The 22,311-nt window shown below is 35.4% G+C and overlaps 1 protein-coding gene across 12 annotated transcripts in view; it reads right to left on the bottom strand.

Moving 5' to 3' along the window:
* Positions 1-22,311, bottom strand: part of mslnb (mesothelin b) — a 64,435-nt gene that overhangs the window by 22,187 nt on the left and 19,937 nt on the right. For 6 of the 12 annotated variants that reach the window (XM_035406322.1, XM_035406321.1, XM_035406323.1 and 3 more), the window contains 64 exons: positions 22,095-22,195; positions 21,787-21,905; positions 21,435-21,611; positions 21,215-21,246; positions 21,024-21,121; positions 20,816-20,838; positions 20,606-20,627; positions 20,480-20,507; positions 20,244-20,328; positions 19,858-20,004; positions 19,546-19,757; positions 19,278-19,378; positions 18,971-19,089; positions 18,619-18,795; positions 15,565-15,596; positions 15,385-15,482; positions 15,202-15,224; positions 15,052-15,073; positions 14,926-14,953; positions 14,734-14,818; positions 14,351-14,497; positions 14,038-14,249; positions 12,455-12,555; positions 12,162-12,280; positions 11,652-11,828; positions 11,441-11,472; positions 11,230-11,327; positions 11,037-11,059; positions 10,798-10,819; positions 10,664-10,691; positions 10,488-10,572; positions 9,493-9,639; positions 9,179-9,390; positions 8,909-9,009; positions 8,618-8,736; positions 8,083-8,259; positions 7,872-7,903; positions 7,661-7,758; positions 7,470-7,492; positions 7,229-7,250; positions 7,095-7,122; positions 6,911-6,995; positions 6,510-6,656; positions 6,196-6,407; positions 5,926-6,026; positions 5,635-5,753; positions 5,102-5,278; positions 4,891-4,922; positions 4,680-4,777; positions 4,489-4,511; positions 4,248-4,269; positions 4,114-4,141; positions 3,927-4,011; positions 3,525-3,671; positions 3,211-3,422; positions 2,942-3,042; positions 2,543-2,661; positions 1,896-2,069; positions 1,458-1,489; positions 1,263-1,360; positions 1,033-1,061; positions 429-450; positions 302-329; positions 39-123 (listed from right to left, as the gene is read on the bottom strand). In XM_035406322.1, coding sequence (XP_035262213.1) covers positions 39-123; positions 302-329; positions 429-450; positions 1,033-1,061; positions 1,263-1,360; positions 1,458-1,489; positions 1,896-2,069; positions 2,543-2,661; positions 2,942-3,042; positions 3,211-3,422; positions 3,525-3,671; positions 3,927-4,011; positions 4,114-4,141; positions 4,248-4,269; positions 4,489-4,511; positions 4,680-4,777; positions 4,891-4,922; positions 5,102-5,278; positions 5,635-5,753; positions 5,926-6,026; positions 6,196-6,407; positions 6,510-6,656; positions 6,911-6,995; positions 7,095-7,122; positions 7,229-7,250; positions 7,470-7,492; positions 7,661-7,758; positions 7,872-7,903; positions 8,083-8,259; positions 8,618-8,736; positions 8,909-9,009; positions 9,179-9,390; positions 9,493-9,639; positions 10,488-10,572; positions 10,664-10,691; positions 10,798-10,819; positions 11,037-11,059; positions 11,230-11,327; positions 11,441-11,472; positions 11,652-11,828; positions 12,162-12,280; positions 12,455-12,555; positions 14,038-14,249; positions 14,351-14,497; positions 14,734-14,818; positions 14,926-14,953; positions 15,052-15,073; positions 15,202-15,224; positions 15,385-15,482; positions 15,565-15,596; positions 18,619-18,795; positions 18,971-19,089; positions 19,278-19,378; positions 19,546-19,757; positions 19,858-20,004; positions 20,244-20,328; positions 20,480-20,507; positions 20,606-20,627; positions 20,816-20,838; positions 21,024-21,121; positions 21,215-21,246; positions 21,435-21,611; positions 21,787-21,905; positions 22,095-22,195 — 5,908 coding nt within the window. The remainder of the gene's footprint in view (positions 1-38; positions 124-301; positions 330-428; positions 451-1,032; positions 1,062-1,262; positions 1,361-1,457; positions 1,490-1,895; positions 2,070-2,542; positions 2,662-2,941; positions 3,043-3,210; positions 3,423-3,524; positions 3,672-3,926; positions 4,012-4,113; positions 4,142-4,247; positions 4,270-4,488; positions 4,512-4,679; positions 4,778-4,890; positions 4,923-5,101; positions 5,279-5,634; positions 5,754-5,925; positions 6,027-6,195; positions 6,408-6,509; positions 6,657-6,910; positions 6,996-7,094; positions 7,123-7,228; positions 7,251-7,469; positions 7,493-7,660; positions 7,759-7,871; positions 7,904-8,082; positions 8,260-8,617; positions 8,737-8,908; positions 9,010-9,178; positions 9,391-9,492; positions 9,640-10,487; positions 10,573-10,663; positions 10,692-10,797; positions 10,820-11,036; positions 11,060-11,229; positions 11,328-11,440; positions 11,473-11,651; positions 11,829-12,161; positions 12,281-12,454; positions 12,556-14,037; positions 14,250-14,350; positions 14,498-14,733; positions 14,819-14,925; positions 14,954-15,051; positions 15,074-15,201; positions 15,225-15,384; positions 15,483-15,564; positions 15,597-18,618; positions 18,796-18,970; positions 19,090-19,277; positions 19,379-19,545; positions 19,758-19,857; positions 20,005-20,243; positions 20,329-20,479; positions 20,508-20,605; positions 20,628-20,815; positions 20,839-21,023; positions 21,122-21,214; positions 21,247-21,434; positions 21,612-21,786; positions 21,906-22,094; positions 22,196-22,311) is intronic. The other 6 variants (XM_035406326.1, XM_035406328.1, XM_035406330.1 and 3 more) reach the window with 6 other exon arrangements.

The raw sequence follows: 22,311 nt of genomic DNA, 5'->3' as shown, positions 1-22,311 counted from the left end.
CTTCTCAAAACACAATCACTTCTTAAAAGAAATCATACCGAAACGCAGGCATACTGTTCAATGCTGAAACTACAGAGCACTTCTGTTATTGATCCATCTCGAATATTGCGCTGCAGGACAGAGCTGTGGATAAATTAAATAAAATATTCAGAAATCATTATAAAAATATTTGGCTCTGGGTCAATAACAATATCCAATCACTTAAGTGAATTCAATATAATAATGATATAAATTTACAAGAGCTGCATGTATTTCTTTTTACTATTCAAACAGAAATGGGCTGGGCTTTGGTAATACACACCTGTTCACTCCAGCACAGCTTACTGTCTCTATAAATAAAATAGTAAGTTCATGTTATGTTACTGAGTGAAAAAATATGTGCATACATTAATGTATCTACTGCAGACAAGACAAAGTGTGAGACTTACCATTCACTGGTGTTATGTCACACTAAAAAGGAATGGAAATAAAGCCAGATCAATAATCTCTAAACCATCAATTGATTTTTTATGAGAGAACAACTACATATTTGCAATTGGTATTTTAAGCTTAATACAGGGTGACTTTTACTCTCACCATCCTGCACTGTTTAAATAGTGTTTTTAAACCCCACAAGTTGTGGCAACTAAGCAGTCATCAACTTAGGGGCATTAGAACACAGTTTAATATGTAAATGCAATTTAAATCTGCTTACTATGGAAGAGTAATAGGACCATTATCAAGGAAAGATGCTTGTTTTTCAAGAATAGGCGGAATTTTAAGACTAAAGTCAAAATTCCTCAATTTGAACAGATGCAACTTTCACTGTCTTTAAAGTCCATACGCTAATTATAACTCTGTGCTGATCTAAAAGACATAATTTTCTGGTTATTGGAACCAGTTCTAAAGCACAATTTCACCAACTCCTTGATTGAAGGCATATCTATTGTGCTAATGCTGCTGAAGAGTTTGACATTGGCCCTGGTGGCCTACTCAACTTTCGTCTCAAAAACTTTCACTTAATTCATGAAACCTATCAAAGGATATGATTACCTCTCCACTGAAAACCACTGCCAGGCAATCTAAAGGGAAAAAAAACAAAGCCATTAAATGTTGCATGTTTTATTGTAATGTTTAAAGCGAAGTACAGCTGGTGAATAGGAAAAATATTTAGTCCTATCAGAATAACGTTTAGCCAAATGAATATACACTATATACATGATATTTTTGTATTATGAGGTGGCGCAATTAAAAAAAAGGCTATGTTTGAGTAAAAAGCTTACTGTGAGGAACAATTCCCAGTAGCGCTTCAGTGCTGGATGTGATGGTTAACACTAATTCAACTGGTACCAGTGACAATGCCTGGTTAAGCTGGTTGAAACTGATGGAGAAAATTTTTTTATGTCATTATTAAGATCAAATATAAGTTTCTTATGATTCAAAAGTTCTTACTAAATCCTAAACAAGTGTAAACTTACATTGCTTTGTAGGAATCACAACTGATATTTGCCTGAAATAACAAAAATAACCACTTGATTTTGGTCAGGTTTCAGAACTATATCAGTCATATAGTCAAGATGTAATAATAAATGACTATGTTTACAGTACATGCACACTAACATTTCAATGTTAATGCAAGTAGCATACTTCAGTATCTTAGAATGCATATACATGTGAATGTATTCAGTGAAGTTTTCTATTTTAGGCAGCAAATCCCATAAACAAGCATCAACTACCCTTTTTATGAAAATACACATTACTGGAGAGTTACAAGTTTCATGTATATTTGATAGTTTTGAAAACTACATACAAATATCTTTCAGAATGTGAAAACATTCAAACCAAAATATGAAAGAATTTAAATGTAAAAAATTGGTTCAAAAGATAAACCACCGTTTCATTTAAGAGGCCATTACCGTTGCTGAAAACATGACAAGGTACTGTAGAAACTCATTGAGGTTCCTCTTTGTTGGAGATTCCAGCAAGTGGTCAAACACTGCGTTGATGATAACTTTCTGTGCTGGTCCAGTTTCAGGAAACACAACAAGCTCAGCTGCCTGCCTTGCCGAGAGAATAGGCAGGGCTTCCAACTGAAGAAAAGAAAAGAAAAGAAACAAATGTTTATAGATACAATTTTCAAGCAAAAGATCATCATTTACATCTGAGCACATGGTCAACTTTTTGGTTTTAATTGCAGTATTCAGTTATTAAACTCAGAGGCGTCACTAGGGGGGTGCGGGGAGTGCGGACCGCACCGGGCGACACCATCAGAGGGGGGTGACACCGAAATGACTGTTTTGTGTAGCGACGGGTTGTACAAGAAAACAAGTCACTCAAACACTTTCTAGGTGTTCAGGTGAAAACCGGGCTTCATATGTTTGAAAAGTGAAAGGACATAGCCAGGTTAAATTCTGTTAAAACCTGAGCTATATTGGGGTACCCTAGTCCCTTCATGTCAAAACTTCACTTCACCTAGATTTCCATCGCTCTAGTCATCTAGAAAATGTATAAATTTACCTTGAATTTACCCTGATTACCCTTGTAATTTACCCTGAAGCCTTACCGGGGCAAACTCTTGATTTAATGTCAGCAGGGTTTTAAGGGGCACAAGAACAGAGAATGGTCCAAAGTTCTTGTGCAACCAGTCCACACTTCCATTAGTACTGGAGACACAGGCACGATCTGTGAGAAAATAAGAAATAAATAACACTTACATCACCAGTAAGAAGTTAAATTTGTTCAACTAAAATAATTCTCAGTCATGTGAAAATTATTTCAACTCATGATAGATTTCTAAATAAAGATATTTTTCTTTCAAACAGAAAATAACAAGCCAATGTTATGTTATATACAATATATTTCTAATCTATGACAAATTATATTGTTCTCATGTGACACTTTCTATTTCGATTCTGTGCCAAATTATCTTCAAACATAAATGAACAAGCTTCTGTGTTCACACCTGAGGTGGTCCGTGATAAGAGAGGAAGGATGAAGTTTTCGGACACCAACTCCTGCTTCATTTGCTCCATTCGAGGAAACTGAAAGGTGAACTCCTTCATCCTTTAAAAGAAATTATTTAAAAAATATGTGAATGCCTTTTGGTATCATAAGCATTTTTGTTTTGTAGAAAGCAATGTACATCATCAACCTTCCAAGAGCAAAATACAGGAAAAAATACTCTTATTACCTAAAATGAGTTATGACAAGGTAAATAATGTCTTTACATACACTTGTTGGTAAGTCTCACAGCTGAAGTTCTTGGTGTTGAGACAGTGCAAAAACTCTCCAGACACAGATGACAAAAATGGTCTTAGATATCCATGGAACCACTTGTTGATGAACTCTGCATCTGCCAGCTGTACTTCACTGAATCTGTCAATTCTGATTTCTCCAAGTATTTCCAGAAAATGGGACGTGGAAGGGCTGGTGATGTGGAATGACTGAAAACATAAAAAAATAGAATTGTTCTTTTTTAAAACCTGGAGTAATGGCTGTAATAAAATTATAAATATGGTGTATGATAAATAATTCTCTTTCATTACCATGTTAGAGAAGATATTCAGAGCTTCATTCAGGACTCCAGAGGCTTTAGTGAGGAACACCTTCCAGGTTTCTTTTGAGTAGGTCATGTTGCTGGGCAGTTTGCATTTCAACAGCTTGACAAGGTTTTCCGCAGTGAAATGAATGAGCTTCATGGAAGGGAAAAAAATCAGAAGCATTGCACACAAATAGCCACACTTAACTGCATCATGAATGAAGTAGACGTTCAATTTCAACTCATCATTCATTGTGAAGGGTTCAACAATTGATTGGCTACATAGTCTCATTTGGTTTAGTGTGTTCTCAGCTCATTTTAAAATATATTTTCCACAATCAATGCTTTCATTAGAAGAGTGTTTATTTCACCAATTAAGCTAAAGTCAAATCACAGATTTCTAATTTACCGATGAACAGGCATATTGTTCAATGTCAAAATGGCACAGCTCCTCTGTTTTATTTCCACTGTCCAGGTAATGCTGTAGTTCAGAGCTGTATGATGCCAAAAAAAAAAAAAAAATGGTACAAAATCAGCATTTATTTCACCTTTCACAGCAATTTATGTGATTGGAGAAAAAGATAAACAATACACACCTGCTGATGTCAGCACAAACTCTAGTCTCTGCAAATAATAAACAAAGAGCAGGAAAAATGTTAAAATGATTCTATGCCAACATAAACCAGAAAAACAACGCATAATTGTAAAATTAAACAAAAACTTAACTTACCATTGTGTGGAGTCACTGAGCACTATGAAAAGGAAAGAATGAAATTACCCATCGTGAATTTGGAAATTAATACATCTCCTCCATTAGTTTTAATCCTTGCAGTGATAATACCCAAGTCATTTTAGTAAAATTTTATACTGAATATTATTTCTGTTTATAAAAAAAATGAAATACTTATAATAGAACATTTCAAGTGATAATATGAAAGGTCATAATTTTTTCTTTGGAAGGGTACGCTTACCCCAGTAACATCAGGAATGCAGTCTGTTCCAAAATGTAAAAACACAATACAAAACCATAAAGTAAATCTCATGAATACATGGAATATGTTTCTCAAACTAATGACAACAATTAATTTCACATATTTCACAGTAGTTTGCTTGTCATTACATTCGTTTATTGAACTCTGGCAGCAAGATGTAGCCTACTGACCTTCTGGAGCAGTTTTCATGAGCTCATTTATACTGGCCCAAATGTCTGGCTCTAACTCCTGTGGTCCCAGTGGCAATGCCTGGTAAAGCTTACTGAATCTAAAAAGGAAAAGTGATTCTATGAATTAAAATATATTTCTCTTTATAGAAATGTATTACAGATATATTTAAAGGTGCAAAATGTGATGCAAAAATTGTGTTTTATGACTCACATTGTTTTGTAGGAGTCACAGTTAATAATTGTCTGTAAAAGAAAAATGATTGCTTTAATAAGCTGTAAACAATCAGGGCAGAAAGCTACAGCCGGTTAAGTTACGCTAGGAACATTTTCAAGATGTCACCTTCTTACTGTATGCTGCATACTGTAAACACTTACTGTATGTTTAGGAAAAAAAGATGTGCATAAAGCAATGGAAGCATTACCTCTGTTGAAAACAGGATGAGGTAATGCAGGAACTCCTTGAAAGTCCTCTTATCTGGTGATTCCTGCAAGTGGTCAAACACTGTGCTGATAATGACATCTTTCTGTGGAGGTCCAGTTAGTGGAAACACAACCAGCTCAGCAATCTGCTTTGTTGAAAGAACAGGCAGGGCTTCCAGCTGGAAAAAAAACAGAAGAGACAAAGACTTCAAATATTTACACAAAATATTCAAAAAAAGTAACACTTTACACTTGAACATCTGAGTTTGCACTCTTTGTGTTTAAATGTCTCTATTAAAGAAAACCTACTAAAATGATTGAAAAGACACCAAATTCCAAAGACACTTCATACAATGTTTTTAAGATTCATTAATCATATCGGATCATTAAAATGTTAAAATGAGTAGAAGCTTTATAAACAATATAAAGCCTTGTGTTTAATTAATACAAGTCCATGCAACGATGAACTTTATGTATTGATAGTGTCTACAGCATTTGAGTGTCAGAAGGAAAAGGGAAGCAGTTTTTCCCTTACAGGGGATAAGTCTTGATTTAATGCCAGCAGGGTTTTAAGGGGCACAAGGAGTGAAAATGGTCCAAAGTTCTTGCGCAGCCAGTCCACACTTCCGTTAGTACTGGAGACACAGCCAGGATCTGAGGGGAAATCAGAAAGATGTAACAGTGAATTAGTTATGAAAAGATAATTGGTCACCACTGTGATTATCCTCAACCCAATGGAAATCATTTCAACTCACGTGACACCCTCTATTTCTAATCTGTGACAAATAATCTTCAAACATAAATAAACAAGCCACTGTGTTCACACCTGAAGTGTTCCGTGATAAGAGAGGAAGGATGAAGTTTTCGGACACCAACTCCTGCTTCATTTGCTCCATTCGAGGAAACTGAAAGGTGAACTCCTTCATCCTTTAAAAGAAATTATTTAAAAAATATGTGAATGCATTTTGGTATCATAAGCATTTTTTGTTTTGTAGAAAGCAATGTACATCATCAACCTTCCAAGAGCAAAATACAGGAAAAAATACTCTTATTACCTAAAATGAGTTATGACAAGGTAAATAATGTCTTTACATACACTTGTTGGTAAGTCTCACAGCTGAAGTTCTTGGTGTTGAGACAGTGCAAAAACTCTCCAGACACAGATGACAAAAATGGTCTTAGATATCCATGGAACCACTTGCTGATGAAATCTGCATCTGCCAGCTGTACTTCACTGAATCTGTCAATTCTGATTTCTCCAAGTATTTCCAGAAAATGGGACGTGGAAGGGCTGGTGATGTGGAATGACTGAAAACATAAAAAAATAGAATTGTTCTTTTTTAAAACCTGGAGTAATGGCTGTAATAAAATTATAAATATGGTGTATGATAAATAATTCTCTTTCATTACCATGTTAGAGAAGATATTCAGAGCTTCATTCAGGACTCCAGAGGCTTTAGTGAGGAACACCTTCCAGGTTTCTTTTGAGTAGGTCATGTTGCTGGGCAGTTTGCATTTCAACAGACTGACAAGGTTTTCCGCAGTGAAATGAATGAGCTTCATGGAAGGGAAAAAAATCAGAAGCATTGCACACAAATAGCCACACTTAACTGCATCATGAATGAAGTAGACGTTTAATTTCAACTCATCATTCATTGTGAAGGGTTCAACAATTGATTGGCTACATAGTCTCATTTGGTTTAGTGTGTTCTCAGCTCATTTAAAATATATTTTCCACAATCAATGCTTTCATTAGAAGAGTGTTTATTTCACCAATTAAGCTAAAGTCAAATCACAGATTTCTAATTTACCGATGAACAGGCATATTGTTCAATGTCAAAATGGCACAGCTCCTCTGTTTTATTTCCACTGTCCAGGTAATGCTGTAGTTCAGAGCTGTATGATGCCAAAAAAAAAAAAATGGTACAAAATCAGCATTTATTTTACCTTTCACAGCAATTTATGTGATTGGAGAAAAAGATAAACAATACACACCTGCTGATGTCAGCACAAACTCTAGTCTCTGCAAATAATAAACAAAGAGCAGGAAAAATGTTAAAATGATTCTATGCCAACATAAACCAGAAAAACAACGCATAATTGTAAAATTAAACAAAAACTTAACTTACCATTGTGTGGAGTCACTGAGCACTATGAAAAGGAAAGAATGAAATTACCCATCGTGAATTTGGAAATTAATACATCTCCTCCATTAGTTTTAATCCTTGCAGTGATAATACCCAAGTCATTTTAGTAGAATTTTATACTGAATATTATTTCTGTTTATAAACAAAATGAAATACTTATAATAGAACATTTCAAGTGATACTATGAAAGGTCATATTTTTTTCTTTGGAAGGGTACGCTTACCCCAGTAACATCAGGCATGCAATCTGTTCCAAAATGTAAAAACACAATATAAAACCATAAAGTAAATCTCATGAATAAATGGCATATGTTTCTCAAACAAATTACAACAATTAATTTCACATATTTCACAGTAGTTTGCTTGTCATTACATTCGTTTATTGAACTCTGGCAGCAAGATATAGCCTACTGACCTTCTGGAGCAGTTTTCATGAGTTCATTTATACTGGCCCAAATGTCTGGCTCTAACTCCTGTGGTCCCAGTGGCAATGCCTGGTAAAGCTTACTGAATCTAAAAAGGAAAAGTGATTCTATGAATTAAAATATATTTCTCTTTATAGAAATGTATTACAGATATATTTAAAGGTGCAAAATGTGATGCAAAAATTGTGTTTTATGACTCACATTGTTTTGTAGGAGTCACAGTTAATAATTGTCTGTAAAAGAAAAATGATTGCTTTAATAGGCTGTGAACAATCAGGGCAGAAAGCTACAGCCGGTTAAGTTACGCTAGGAACATTTTCAAGATGTCACCTTCTTACTGTATGCTGCATACTGTAAACACTTACTGTATGTTTAGGAAAAAAAGATGTGCATAAAGCAATGGAAGCATTACCTCTGTTGAAAACAGGATGAGGTAATGCAGGAACTCCTTGAAAGTCCTCTTATCTGGTGATTCCAGCAAGTGGTCAAACACTGTGTTGATAATGACATCTTTCTGTGAAGGTCCAGTTTGTGGAAACACAACCAGCTCAGCAATCTGCTTTGTTGAAAGAACAGGCAGGGCTTCCAGCTGGAAAAAAAACAGAAGAGACAAAGACTTCAAATATTAACACAAAATTTTCAAAAAAAAGTAACACTTTACACCTGAACATCTGAGTTTGCACTCTTTGTGTTTAAATGTCTCTATTAAAGAAAACCTACTAAAATGATTGAAAAGACACCAAATTCCAAAGACACTTCATACAATGTTTTTTAAGATTCATTAATCATATCGGATCATTAAAATGTTAAAATGAGTAGAAGCTTTATAAACAATATAAAGCCTTGTGTTTAATTAATACAAGTCCATGCAAAGATGAACTTTATGTATTGATAGTGTCTACAGTATTTGAGTGTCAGAAGGAAAAGGGAAGCAGTTTTTCCCTTACAGGGGATAAGTCTTGATTTAATGCCAGCAGGGTTTTAAGGGGCACAAGGAGTGAAAATGGTCCAAAGTTCTTGCGCAGCCAGTCCACACTTCCGTTAGTACTGGAGACACAGCCAGGATCTGAGGGGAAATCAGAAAGATGTAACAGTGAATAAGTTATGAAAAGATAATTGGTCACCACTGTGATTATCCTCAACCCAATGGAAATCATTTCAACTCACGTGACACCCTCTATTTCTAATCTGTGACAAATAATCTTCAAACATAAATAAACAAGCCACTGTGTTCACACCTGAAGTGTTCCGTGATAAGAGAGGAAGGATGAAGTTTTCGGACACCAACTCCTGCTTCATTTGCTCCATTCGAGGAAACTGAAAGGTGAACTCCTTCATCCTTTAAAGGAAATTATTTAAAAAATATGTGAATGCATTTTGGTATCATAAGCATTTTTTGTTTTGTAGAAAGCAATGTACATCATCAACCTTCCAAGAGCAAAATACAGGAAAAAATACTCTTATTACCTAAAATGAGTTATAACAAGGTAAATAATGTCTTTACATACACTTGTTGGTAAGTCTCACAGCTGAAGTTCTTGGTGTTGAGACAGTGCAAAAACTCTCCAGACACAGATGACAAAAATGGTCTTAGATATCCATTGAACCACTCGTTGATGAAATCTGCATCTGCCAGCTGTACTTCACTGAATCTGTCAATTCTGATTTCTCCAAGTATTTCCAGAAAATGGGACGTGGAAGGGCTGGTGATGTGGAATGACTGAAAACATAAAAAAATAGAATTGTTCTTTTTTAAAACCTGGAGTAATGGCTGTAATAAAATTATAAATATGGTGTATGATAAATAATTCTTTTTCATTACCATGTTAGAGAAGATATTCAGAGCTTCATTCAGGACTCCAGAGGCTTTAGTGAGGAACACCTTCCAGGTTTCTTTTGAGTAGGTCATGTTGCTGGGCAGTTTGCATTTCAACAGCTTGACAAGGTTTTCCGCAGTGAAATGAAGGAGCTTCATGGGAGGGAAAAATCAGAAGCATTGAATAAAAGTACAGTTTTACTTTCCACTTCTCAGTCACTGCCAAGGGTTAAAAATGAATTAGCTACAGTGGCATGCAAAAGGTTTGGCACCCTGGGTCAAATTGCATGTTTTGTAGATTTTCTAAGTGAAAAAATGTTAAAGCAACCTCTGCAGTGAGATATGTAAGCACATAGTGTTAATGTTAGATAAAAGCAGCTATCATAATAATGTTAGTTAAAAGACGTTTTTGCATGGGAGCGCATAAAACTTCAAATCGGGGTTCTTGTCTTTGTTTTTCAGACAGCCCGCCACACAACGACATTGTGGCATTTTTAGTCTTGATAATCCACTGACTCTTAAATATTAACTCTGTGGAATGCATCAGGTTGTTTACCCCTATTGTGAGCACGGCCTTCATTGTGTGATGTGTTATGCACTGTCTCTATTTTACTTTATTACCAAAATGACAATGTACTTTTAATGGAAGCCCACATCTGCTGAAAATAAAGGTGGTTTTTGCAAACAACACATTTGGAGTTCTTTTTGTGTTCAAAAAATATGACAGGAATCGCAACCAGGATTCAATAAGAAGAATCGGAACGGTAACCAGAATCGATAAAATCCCTTGTACCCAGAAGTTGTCTTAACTTCTTTTCACATAGAGATTCAACAACACATGCAAGGTTGCCCAAAATGTCAATACCACTATACATAGAAGACTGATATTATATGCGCTAATTTCTCACATCCTGTAATCACTCTAAATGCTTTCATTATAAGAGTGTATATTCCACCATTTAAGCCACTGTCACATTACTGGTCACTGATTTCTAACTTACTGATGAACAGGCATATTGTTCAATGTCAAAATGGCACAGCTCCTCAGTTTTATTTCCACTGTCCAGGTAATGCTGTAGTTCAGTACTGTATGATGGCAAAAAATGTACAAAATCAGCATTTATTTCACCTTCCACAGCAATTTATGAGAATGGAGAAAAAGATAAACAATACACACCTGCTGATATCAGCACAAACTCTACTCTCTGCAAATAATAAACAAAGAACACAAATAAGGTTGACATTATGTTATGCCAACATAAACCAGAAAAACAATGCATAATTGTAAAATTAAGTTAAAACTTAACTTACCATTGTGTGGAGTCACTGAGCACTAAACAGAGGAAAGAATTAATGTTACCCATAGTGAATTTGGAAAACAATAAATCTCCATAAGTTTTAATCCTTGCAGTGATAATACCCAAGTAATTTTAGTAGAATTTTATACTGAATATTATTTCTATTTATAAAAAAAAAAAAAAACCTATCATAGAACATTTCAAGTGATACTATGAAAGGTCATAATTTTTTCTTTGGAAGGGTAGGCTTACCCCAGTAACATCAGGCATGCAATCTGTTCCAAAATGTAAAAACACAAAATATAAAACCATAAAGTAAATCTCATGAATAAATGGCATATGTTTCTCAAACTAACGACAACAATTAATTTAACATATTTCACAGTAGTTTGCTTGTCATTACATTCGTTTATTGAACTCTGGCAGCAAGATGTAGCCTACTGACCTTCTGGAGCAGTTTTCATGAGTTCATTTATACTGGCCCAAATGTCTGGCTCTAACTCCTGTGGTCCCAGTGGCAATGCCTGGTAAAGCTTTCTGAATCTAAAAAGGAAAAGTGATTCTATGAATTAAAATATATTTCTCTTTATAGAAATGTATTACAGATATATTTAAAGGTGCAAAATGTGATGCAAAAATTGTGTTTTATGACTCACATTGTTTTGTAGGAGTCACAGTTAATAATCGTCTGTAAAAGAAAAATGATTGCTTTAATAGGTTGTGAACAATCAGGGCAGAAAGCTACAGCCGGTTAAGTTACACTAGAAACATTTTGAAGATATCACCTTCATACTGTATGCTGCATACTATAAACACTTACTGTATGTTTAGGGAAAAAAGATGTGCATAAAGCAATGGAAGCATTACCTCTGTTGAAAACAGGATGAGGTAATGCAGGAACTCCTTGAAAGTCTTCTTATCTGGTGATTCCAGCAAGTGGTCAAACACAGTGTTGATAATGACATCTTTCTGTGGAGGTCCAGTTTGTGGAAACACAACCAGCTCTGCCATCTGCTTTGTTGAAAGAACAGGCAGGGCTTCCAGCTGAAAAAAACAGAGGAGACAAAAACTTCAAATATTTACACAAAATTTTCAAAAAAAGTCACACTTTCAGCATCTGAGTTTGCACTCTTAGGGTTTAAATGCCTCTATCAAAGAAAAACCTATTAAAATGATCAAAAAGACACTTCATACAATGTTTTTAAGATTCATTAATCATATTGGGTCATTAAAATGTTAAAATGAGTAGAAGCTTTATAAACGGTATAAAGACTTGGGTTTTATTTATACATGTCCATGCAAAGATAAACTTTAAGCATTCATTGTGTCTACAGTATATGAATGTCAAAAGGAAGAGGGAAGCAGTTTTTCCCTTACAGGGGATAAGTCTTGATTTAATGCCAGCAGGGTTTTAAGGGGCACAAAGACAGAAAATGGTCCAAAATTCTTGTGCAGCCAGTCCACACTTCCATTAGTACTGGAGACACAGGCAGGATCTGAGGGGAAATCAGAAACATGTAACAGTGAATTAGTAACAGTAAGGAAGTAAAACTCATGTGCCATTATAATTTAACTTTATTAAAAACATATATAATACATATACAATCTGTGGCAAATTATATAGGATTATGTTTTCGCAAATGTAAATGAGAAAACCACTGTGTCCACACCTGAAGCATTGCGTGACAAGAAAGGGAGGATGAAGTATTTGGACACCAACTTCTGTCTCATCTGGGTCATGTTAGGGAACTGAAAGCTGAACTCCTTCACCCTTTAAAATGAATCATTTAAAAATATGTGAATATTATGAGAGGTAACAGATTATTGTAGTATGAAAAATAAATACACATCTTGCACTTTTGTTACAGTGTTGCAAATCCATAATATTCTCCAATCACAAAATGAGTTATGACTAGTGCCACCAGTTTGTCTCCCTTAGTTTTCTTGCATGGTACCTCACTCCTCCACCAGCTAGAGGTTGTGAAAGGTCTTTGTCAAGCTACTTCTCAAATAATTATCCCATTTGCACCACCTCAGAAATTTAAGTTGATAAATTAATTGCCACTAATTAGGTGCAGATGATGATTGACAGCAATGTTTACAAGCGACACTCATATGTTAAATGCAGTTTGATTACTTACTATCGAGGGCATGCTACAGTACTTCCAACTGTTGTACAGGGGCATGTTAAGTTTGGTTAGAAGCAGTGGGAAATGCCCAAATAAAAAATGAGAGCAGTTATAAAACATCTAACATGCAAGCACAAGTTAAATAAAAAAGAAATTCACGATTAAACTAACAAATCATAGCCTTCGACGAAGCCGTTAAGTCAGTGGTCTCAAACTCATTGCCATGGAGGGCCGTGTGTACGCAGGTTTTCATTCCAACCAATTAATCCTGCCTTAATTGATTCCAATTACTCATTCAGCCATATGCATTTAACTGCATTGAAGCATAGAATATAATCAAGTTTTTATTTAAACAATGCGGGTCACCATAGACGTTGGGTCATCATTATGTGCAAACCTGCATCCCTAATTCAGCAAATTACTGAACTACTTATATAATCAAGATCTGAGGCTGGAATAAAAACCAGCATATACACGGCCCTCCATGGCACTGAGTTTGAGACCACTGCCTTAAGTGGAATCAGGTGTCTTCACGCTGGTCTAAAAGAAAAACCTGCACCGACCCTGGTCCTTTTTTGGATAAGATTTTACACCCTTGCTTTATATGGAGGCATTTTGCTTTTTACTGCAGTGATATTCAGTCCTGGTCCTGGAGAGCCACAGAGCCAGCTGTTTTTTTTTTGTTCCCCCCCCCCCCCTTAAGACCAGAAACCAATTCCAACCCAAGAAACCTGATGACCTGAGTTTACTGTGTAATCAACTACTTTAACTGATCGATTGCTGTGTTACTCAAGTTCTGAGTAACAAGGAAAGCCAGCAGACTCTGCGGCTCTCCAGGACCAAGAATGAGGACCATTGTCTCAAAACCATGCCTTTCATAGCACTTAAACCCCCATCCATGTTTACTTTCCTTAATGACTATCCCCATATTTGATCAACTAATTATCTCAATTAAAAATCCAATTGTATGATTAGTCAATTGACTGTGCCATTGGAGTGCTTCTGGAAAGCACTGGATGATAATCATTGAAACACAAGTTTAAATCCCTGCAGGTCAAATAATGGAGCAAAAAAAAAAAACTGCTGGCTCTAGTTATGGCATGATAAGTAATGTCTTCACTTACACATGTTGGTAGGTTTCACAGGTGAAATTCTTGGTGTTGAGACAGTGCAAAAATTCTCCAGACACAAATGACAAAAATGGTCTTAGATATCCATTGAACCACTCGTTGATGAAATCTGCATCTGCCAGCTGTACTTCACTGAATCTGTCAATTCTGATTTCTCCAAGTATTTCCAGAAACTGGGACGTGGAAGGGCTGGTGATGTGGAATGACTGAAAAAATAAAAAATAGAATTGTTCTTTTTGTAAACCTGGAGTAATTGTTGCAATAAAATTATAAATATGGTGTATGGTAAATAATTCTCTTTCATTACCATGTTAGAGAAAATATTCAGAGCTTCATTCAGGACTCCAGAGGCTTTAATGAGAAACACCTTCCAGGATTCTTTTGAGTAGGTCATGTTGCTGGGCAGTTTGCATTTCAACAGACTGACAAGGTTTTCTGCAGTGAAATGAGCGAGCTTCATAGAAGGGAAAAATCAGAAGCATTAAATATGTTTCCACACTCATAACTGCATCATGAATGAGGTAATGTTTTACTTTCAACTCATCATTCTTTGTTTTAATGGGGTAGGCATATTATTTCAGATTATCTCAGCTTATTTTCATGTTTTCACTATAAAGGCTTTCATCACAAGACTGTTTATTCCAACAATTAAGCCAATGTCAAATTACCGGTCACAGAGCTTTAACTTACAGATGCACAGGCATATTGCTCAATGTCAAAATGGCACAGCTCCTCAGTTTTATTTCCAGTGTCCAGGTAATGCTGTAGTTCAGAGCTGTGTTAAACCACAGAAAAATTGTACAAAATCAGCATTTATTTTTCCTTCTACAACAATTTATGTGATTGGAGAAAACAATAACAATAAACATAAACAATACGCACCTGTCGACATCAGCACAAACTCTAGTTTCTGCAAAAAGCAAAGACCAGGAATTATAGTGAAACAACTCTATTGCAATATGGATTAGAAAAAGCAATGCAGAAATGAAGAAGTTTTGTAAAACTTACCATTGTGTGGAGTTAATGAGCACTAGGAAAAGGAAACATTACCCATATGAAATTACCCACAATGCATTGGGAAGATCATGTCTTCCATTAGTTTAAAAATGAAATTTTAACATTTAAAAATTTTTACATGACAAGGAAAGATAGACTTACCCCAGGAACATCAGGCATGCAATCTGTTCCAGAATGCAAATACACAACATAAAACCATTAAGGAAATCATATGAATAATTATAATCTGTTTCTCAAACAACTGGTAAGTAATTTCATACATTTAATGATAGTTTTCCTGTCAGTAAATTATTGAAAACTGACAGTAAGATGTAGCCTACTGACCTTCTGGAGCAGTCAGCATGAGCTCATTTATACTGGCCCAAACATCTGGCTCTATGTCCTGTGGTACTGATGGCAATGCCTGGTAAAGCCTACTGAATCTATGAGGGAAATGTGGGCAAATTAAAATATATTCCCTTTATAGAATTGATTACACATAATTAAAGCTGTGGTATGACTCACATTGTTTTGTAGGAGTTACAGTTGATTTCGGTCTGTAAAAGGAAACATGATTGCTTTAATAGGCTGTGAACAAGGGCAGAAAGGTTGTTTTTACCTTTAACAGGTTGTAAATGATCAGTGAGGAAAGATAATTTACCTGAACTTAAACTAGCAACATTTTCAAGATGTCTGAGACATATACTATAAAATGTAAGCACATAAGTTTAGTTATAAGATATGCACAAACAATTAAATTCATTACCTCTGTTGAAAACAGGATGAGGTAATGTAGGAACTCCATCAAGGTCTGCTTATCTGGTGATTCCAGCAAGTGGTCAAACACTGTGTTGATAATGACATCTTTCTGTGGAAGTCCAGATTCTGGAGATGCAACCAGCTCCGCCATCTGCTTTGCTGAGAGGGCAGGCAGGGCTTCCAGCTGAAAAGAGAAGACGCCAAATTCTCTCGTCTTAACAAATGCACTTTACAAATAAAACACAAAGACTGAAGATCAGGATGATGGTTAAACATATTATTGAGCTGAACATGTAACTGTTTGCCAGCATACTTGTACACTTGACATTATGGAACCATATTCTGTCATTAAGGCTTACTGCATCAAAGTCCTGAGTGAAGGTCTGGAGGTCTTTCAGAGGCAGAATGACAGAAAATGCTCCAAAGTTCTTGTGCAGCCAGTCCAAACTTCCATTAGTACTGATGAAACAGGCAGGATCTGAAAGAAAAGCAGTCATAAACAGCATTGAATCAGTCACAGTAAGGTAGTCTACTTTTTACTGGACATTCTGCTAATATTTTCAATCAAAACAAAAATATTTAAATAAATTTGTCATCTCTTCTGTTGAGTCTTTAATTAAATGTATTCTTTTCTCAAAATGAAATGAATTAACCACATGTTTGTACCTGAAGTGTTCCGGGACAAGAAAGGAAAGATGAAGTATCTGGCAACCAACTCCTGTCTCATTTCCTCCATATGAGGGAACTGAAAACTGAACTCCTTCACCCTTTAAATGAAATGATTTAAAAATGTGTGAATGTTTTGGTAAGATGAGCATTTTCATGGTGCTGAAAGCAATGCACATATTCAACTTTCCATGAGCAAAATACAGGAAAAATTACTTTTACTACATAAAATGAGCGTTAAGAAAAGGTAAATAATGTCTTTACATACACTTGTTGGTAAGTCTCACAGCTGAAGTTCTTGGTGCCCAGACAGCGCAAAAACTCTCCGGACACAGATGACAAAAATGGTCTTAGATTTCCATGGAACCACTTGTCGATTAAATCTACATCTGCCAGCTGTATATCGGAGAATTCATCAATTCTGAGTTCACCAAGTATGTCCAGGAAATGGGATGTCGAAAGACTGGTGATGTGGGACGTCTAAAAATGTGAAAAATAAATATGTTATTTTTCAAGCCCAGAGTTTGGCTTGTGATAAGAAGGTTAAACCGGTGTACAGTAATTTATGATTTTTTCTTACCATGTTAGAGAAGATGCTCAGAGCTTCATCAAGGACTCCAGAGACCTTAGTGAGGAACACTTTCCAAGTTTCTTTGGAGTCCATCATGTTACTGGGTAACTTGCATTTCAGCAGCGTGACAAGATTTTCAGCTCCGAGTGGCATGAGCTTCACATTTGGAATGTAAGATAAGACATTCAATAAAAAACAACATTATGAATGAGTAAACTGTACTTTCAGTTAATGATTATTCACTATTAAATTTTTTAAAAAGAATTTTTAAGTTAGGCAAAACAATAAACGGGAAACACCTCATTTCATGCCTAATACATCTTTCCTAAAGATGCATTTCTTTGCAATAGCCATCATTTTATCATTAATTGTTAGAAGGAAGTGATGAAATTTACCGATGAACAGGTATATTGATCGATGGAGAAGTGGCACAGCATGTTGGTCATATTTCCAGTGTCCAGGTAATGTTGGAGTTCAGTGCTGAACAAATAAATACATTTCACATTCACTGAGTACACTCTTTGTTATTGTGTATGGTCTCATACTGGATTTAATTTACACATACATTCAACACTGCTGTAGTTGTAATAAAGAAAAAGAAAAAAATCTAAGCAATATGAACAGAACAAACCTGTTGACTCTGGCGCAAACTCTGGTTTCTGCAAAAAGCACAAGAATACCAATAAATAAATACAAATATTGAAATTAAATGCTGGCAAAAAGATGTAACTGAATTCTGTTGTAAAATGTAATTTACCATTGTATGATGTCACTGAGCACTGAAAAGAAGAACATATGAAATTACATATGCAGAATTGTAAATGATTATTCATTAATGCATGTATAATTGCATCTATGATGCACTGGTCTGTTTTGAGAAAATAACACTTTTTTAAAGAATATTCCAATAGCAATGACACCAACAAATACATATTCAAATTTTTCTTCCAAGTAAAGATAGGCTTACCCCATTATTTCCAAGAATGCAATCTTTAAAAAAAATAAAAAATAAAATAAATTAATTAAGAGACATTCATATACATACAGTAGAGCATTATTTAAATTACATCAGCTTCATTAAGCTGAAACAAATTAATTTGCGCAATTTAGTAATAATTAATTATCACTGTATCAATACATACAAATAATTGGACATTATATAGCACCCTGACCTTCTGGAGCTCTCTGCATGAGCTCATTCATACTGGCCCGTATGACCGGCTCAAGTTCCCTTGGTACTGATGGCAAGGCCTGGTCCAGCCTCCCAAGGCTACAAGATAAATAGTGATTACATTATTAAATCCATGTATAATTCATAGACACTCAAGGCACTTACCACTGTGTTTCTGACCACGATACTTACATTGTATTGTAAGATTCACAGCTGATCAGTGCCTGAAAAGGAATTAGTGCATTATAAGAGGCTGTGAAAGAACCCAATTTCGTCATTGCCTTATTGTTAAATATCTGAAATTGTTTTGCAATATATTTAATTTGGTCAAAGCAACAACAAATTAAAGATAATCAAAATAGCACCACCTATCTGATTAAATTACATGAGTAAAAAAATTTTAAAACACTACCTCTGTTGAAAACAGGATGAGGTAATGTAGGAACTCCATGAAGGTCCGCTTATCTGGTGATTCCAGCAAGTGGTCAAACACTGTGTTGATAATGACATCTTTCTGCGGAGGTCCAGATTCTGGAGATGCAACCAGCTCCGCCATCTGCTTTGCTGAGAGGGCAGGCAGGGTTTCCAGCTGAAAAGGGAAGACACCAAATTCTCTCGTCTTAACAAATGCACTTTGCAAATAAAACACAAAGACTGAAGATCAGGATGCTGGGTAAACATTTTATTGAGCTGAACATGTAACTGTTTGCCAGCATACTTGTACACTTGACATTATGGAACCATATTCTGTCATTAAGGCTTACTGGATCGAAGTCCTGAGTGAAGGTCAGGAGGTCTTTCAGAGGCAGAATGACAGAAAATGCTCCAAAGTTCTTGTGCAGCCAGTCCAAACTTCCATTAGTACTGATGAAACAGGCAGGATCTGAAAGAAAAGCAGTCATAAATAGCATTGAATCAGTCACAGTAAGGTAGTCTACTTTTTACTGTACATTCTGCTAATATTTTCAATCAAAACAAAAATATTTAAATAAATTTGTCATCTCTTCTGTTGAGTCTTTAGTTAAATGCATTCTTTTCTCAAAATGAAATGAATTAACCACATGTTTGTACCTGAAGTGTTCCGGGACAAGAAAGGAAAGATGAAGTATCTGGCAACCAACTCCTGTCTCATTTCCTCCATATGAGGGAACTGAAAACTGAACTCCTTCATCCTTTAAATGAAATGATTTAAAAATGTGTGAAAGTTTTGGTATGATGAGCATTTTCATGGTGCAGAAAGCAATGCACATATTCAACTTTCCAAGAGCAAAATACAGGAAAAAATACTCTTACTACATAAAATGAGCATTAAGAAAAGGTAAATAATGTCTTTACATACACTTGTTGGTAAGTCTCACAGCTGAAGTTCTTGGTGCCCAGACAACGCAAAAACTCTCCGGACACAGATGACAAAAATGGTCTTAGATTTCCATGGAACCACTTGTCGATTAAATCTACATCTGCCAGCTGTATATCGGAGAATTCATCAATTCTGAGTTCACCAAGTATGTCCAGGAAATGGGATGTCGAAAGACTGGTGATGTGGGACGTCTAAAAATGTGAAAAATAAATATGTTATTTTTCAAACCCAGAGTTTGGCTTGTGATAAGAAGGTTAAACCGGTGTACAGTAATTTATGATTTTTTCTTACCATGTTAGAGAAGATGCTCAGAGCTTCATCAAGGACTCCAGAGACCTTAGTGAGGAACACTTTCCAAGTTTCTTTGGAGTCCATCATGTTACTGGGTAACTTGCATTTCAGCAGCGTGACAAGATTTTCAGCTCCGAGTGGCATGAGCTTCACATTTGGAATGTAAGATAAGACATTCAATAAAAAACAACATTATGAATGAGTAAACTGTACTTTCAGTTAATGATTATTCACTATTAAATTTTTTAAAAAGAATTTTTAAGTTAGGCAAAACAATAAACGGGAAACACCTCATTTCATGCCTAATACATCTTTCCTAAAGATGCATTTCTTTGCAATAGCCATAATTTTATAATTAATTGGCAGAAGAAAGTGATGAAATTTACCGATGAACAGGCATATTGATCGATGGAGAAGTGGCACAGCATGTTGGTCATATTTCCAGTGTCCAGGTAATGTTGGAGTTCAGTGCTGAACAAATAAATACATTTCACATTCACTGAGTACACTCTTTGTTATTGTGTATGGTCTCATACTGGATTTAATTTACACATACATTCAACACTGCTGTAGTTGTAATAAAGAAAAAGAAAAAAATCTAAGCAATATGAACAGAACAAACCTGTTGACTCTGGCGCAAACTCTGGTTTCTGCAAAAATCACAAGAATACCAATAAATAAATACAAATATTGAAATTAAATGCTGGCAAAAAGATGTAACTGAATTCTGTTGTAAAATGTAATTTACCATTGTATGATGTCACTGGGCACTGAAAAGAAGAACGTATGAAATTACATATGCAGAATTGTAAATGATTATTCATTAATGCATGTATAATTGCATCTATGATGCACTGGTTTGTTTTGAGAAAATAAAAAAGAATTTAGGACAGAATCATTTCATTTTATAATGAATATCAAATACTCCAGTTGATCTTCCAAGAAAAGATAGGCTTACCCCATTATTTCCAAGAATGCAATCTTCAAGAAAAAAAAAAAAAAAAACATAAATTAAAAGACATTCATATACAGTAGAGCATTATTGAAATTAAGTCAGCTTCACTAAGCTGAAAGTAACTAATTTATGCAATTTAGTAATAGTTAATTATCAGTGTTTCACTACATATGAATAATTGGACGTTATAAGCATTATATAGCACACTGACCTTCTGGAGCTCTCTGCATGAGCTCATTCATACTGGCTCGTATGACCGGCTCAGGTTCCCTTGGTACTGATGGCAAGGCCTGGTCCAGCCTCCCAAGGCTACAAGATAAATAGTGATTACATTATTAAACCCATGTATCATTCATAGACACTCAAGGCACTTACCACTGTGTTTCTGACCATGATACTTACATTGTATTGTAAGATTCACAGCTGATCAGTGCCTGAAAAAGAATTAGTGCAATATAAGAGGCTGTGAAAGAACCCAATTTCGTCATTGCCTTATTGTTAAATATCTGAAATTGTTTTGCAATATATTTAATTTGGTCAAAGCAACAATCAATTAAAGATAAACAAAATAGCACCACCTATCTGATCAAATTACATGAGTACAAAAAATTAAAAACACTACCTCTGTTGAAAACAGGATAAGGTAATGTAGGAACTCCTTGAGGTTTCTCTCCTTTGGCGATTCCAGCAAGTGCTCAAACACGGTGTTGATAACAACATATTTCTGCGGTGGTCCAGATTCAGGAGAAGCAACCAGCTCTGCCATCTGCTTTGCTGAGAGAGCAGGCAAGGCTTCCAGCTGAAAAGAGAAGACACCCAATTCTCTCGTCTTAAGAAATGCACATTTCACATAGAACACAAAAACTGAAGATCAAAATACTGGGTATACATTTTATTGAGCTGAATATGTAACTGTTTGCCAGCATACTTGTACACTTGACATTATGGAACCATATTCTGTCATTAAGGCTTACTGGATCAAAGTCCTGAGTGAAGGTCTGGAGGTCTTTCAGAGGCAGAATGACAGAAAATGCTCCAAAGTTTTTGTGCAGCCAGTCCAAGCTTCCATTAGTACTGGCGAAACAGGCAGGATCTGATAAGAAAACAGTCATAAATAACACGGAATCAGTCACAGTAAGGCAATCTGCTTTTTACTGTACATACTGTTATTATTTTCAATCAAAAGAAAAAAGATTTAAATTAATTTGTCATTTTTTATGTTGAGTCTTTAATAAACTGTATTCTTTTCTCAAAATTAAATGAATTAACCACACGTTTGTACCTGAAGTGTTCCGTAACAAGAACGGAAAGATGAAGTATCTGGCAACCAACTTCTGCCTCATTTCCTCCATATGAGGGAACTGAAAACTGAACTCCTTCACCCTTTAAATGAAATGATTTAAAAATACCTGAATGTTTTGGTAAGATGAGCATTTTATGGTGTAGAAAGCAGTGCACATATTCAACTTTCCAGGAGCAAAATACAGGAAAAAATACTC

The sequence above is a fragment of the Anguilla anguilla genome, chromosome 2 (assembly GCF_013347855.1).
Source record: "Anguilla anguilla isolate fAngAng1 chromosome 2, fAngAng1.pri, whole genome shotgun sequence".
NCBI lineage: Eukaryota > Metazoa > Chordata > Actinopteri > Anguilliformes > Anguillidae > Anguilla > Anguilla anguilla.
This window is presented reverse-complemented; position numbering and strand designations above follow the sequence as displayed.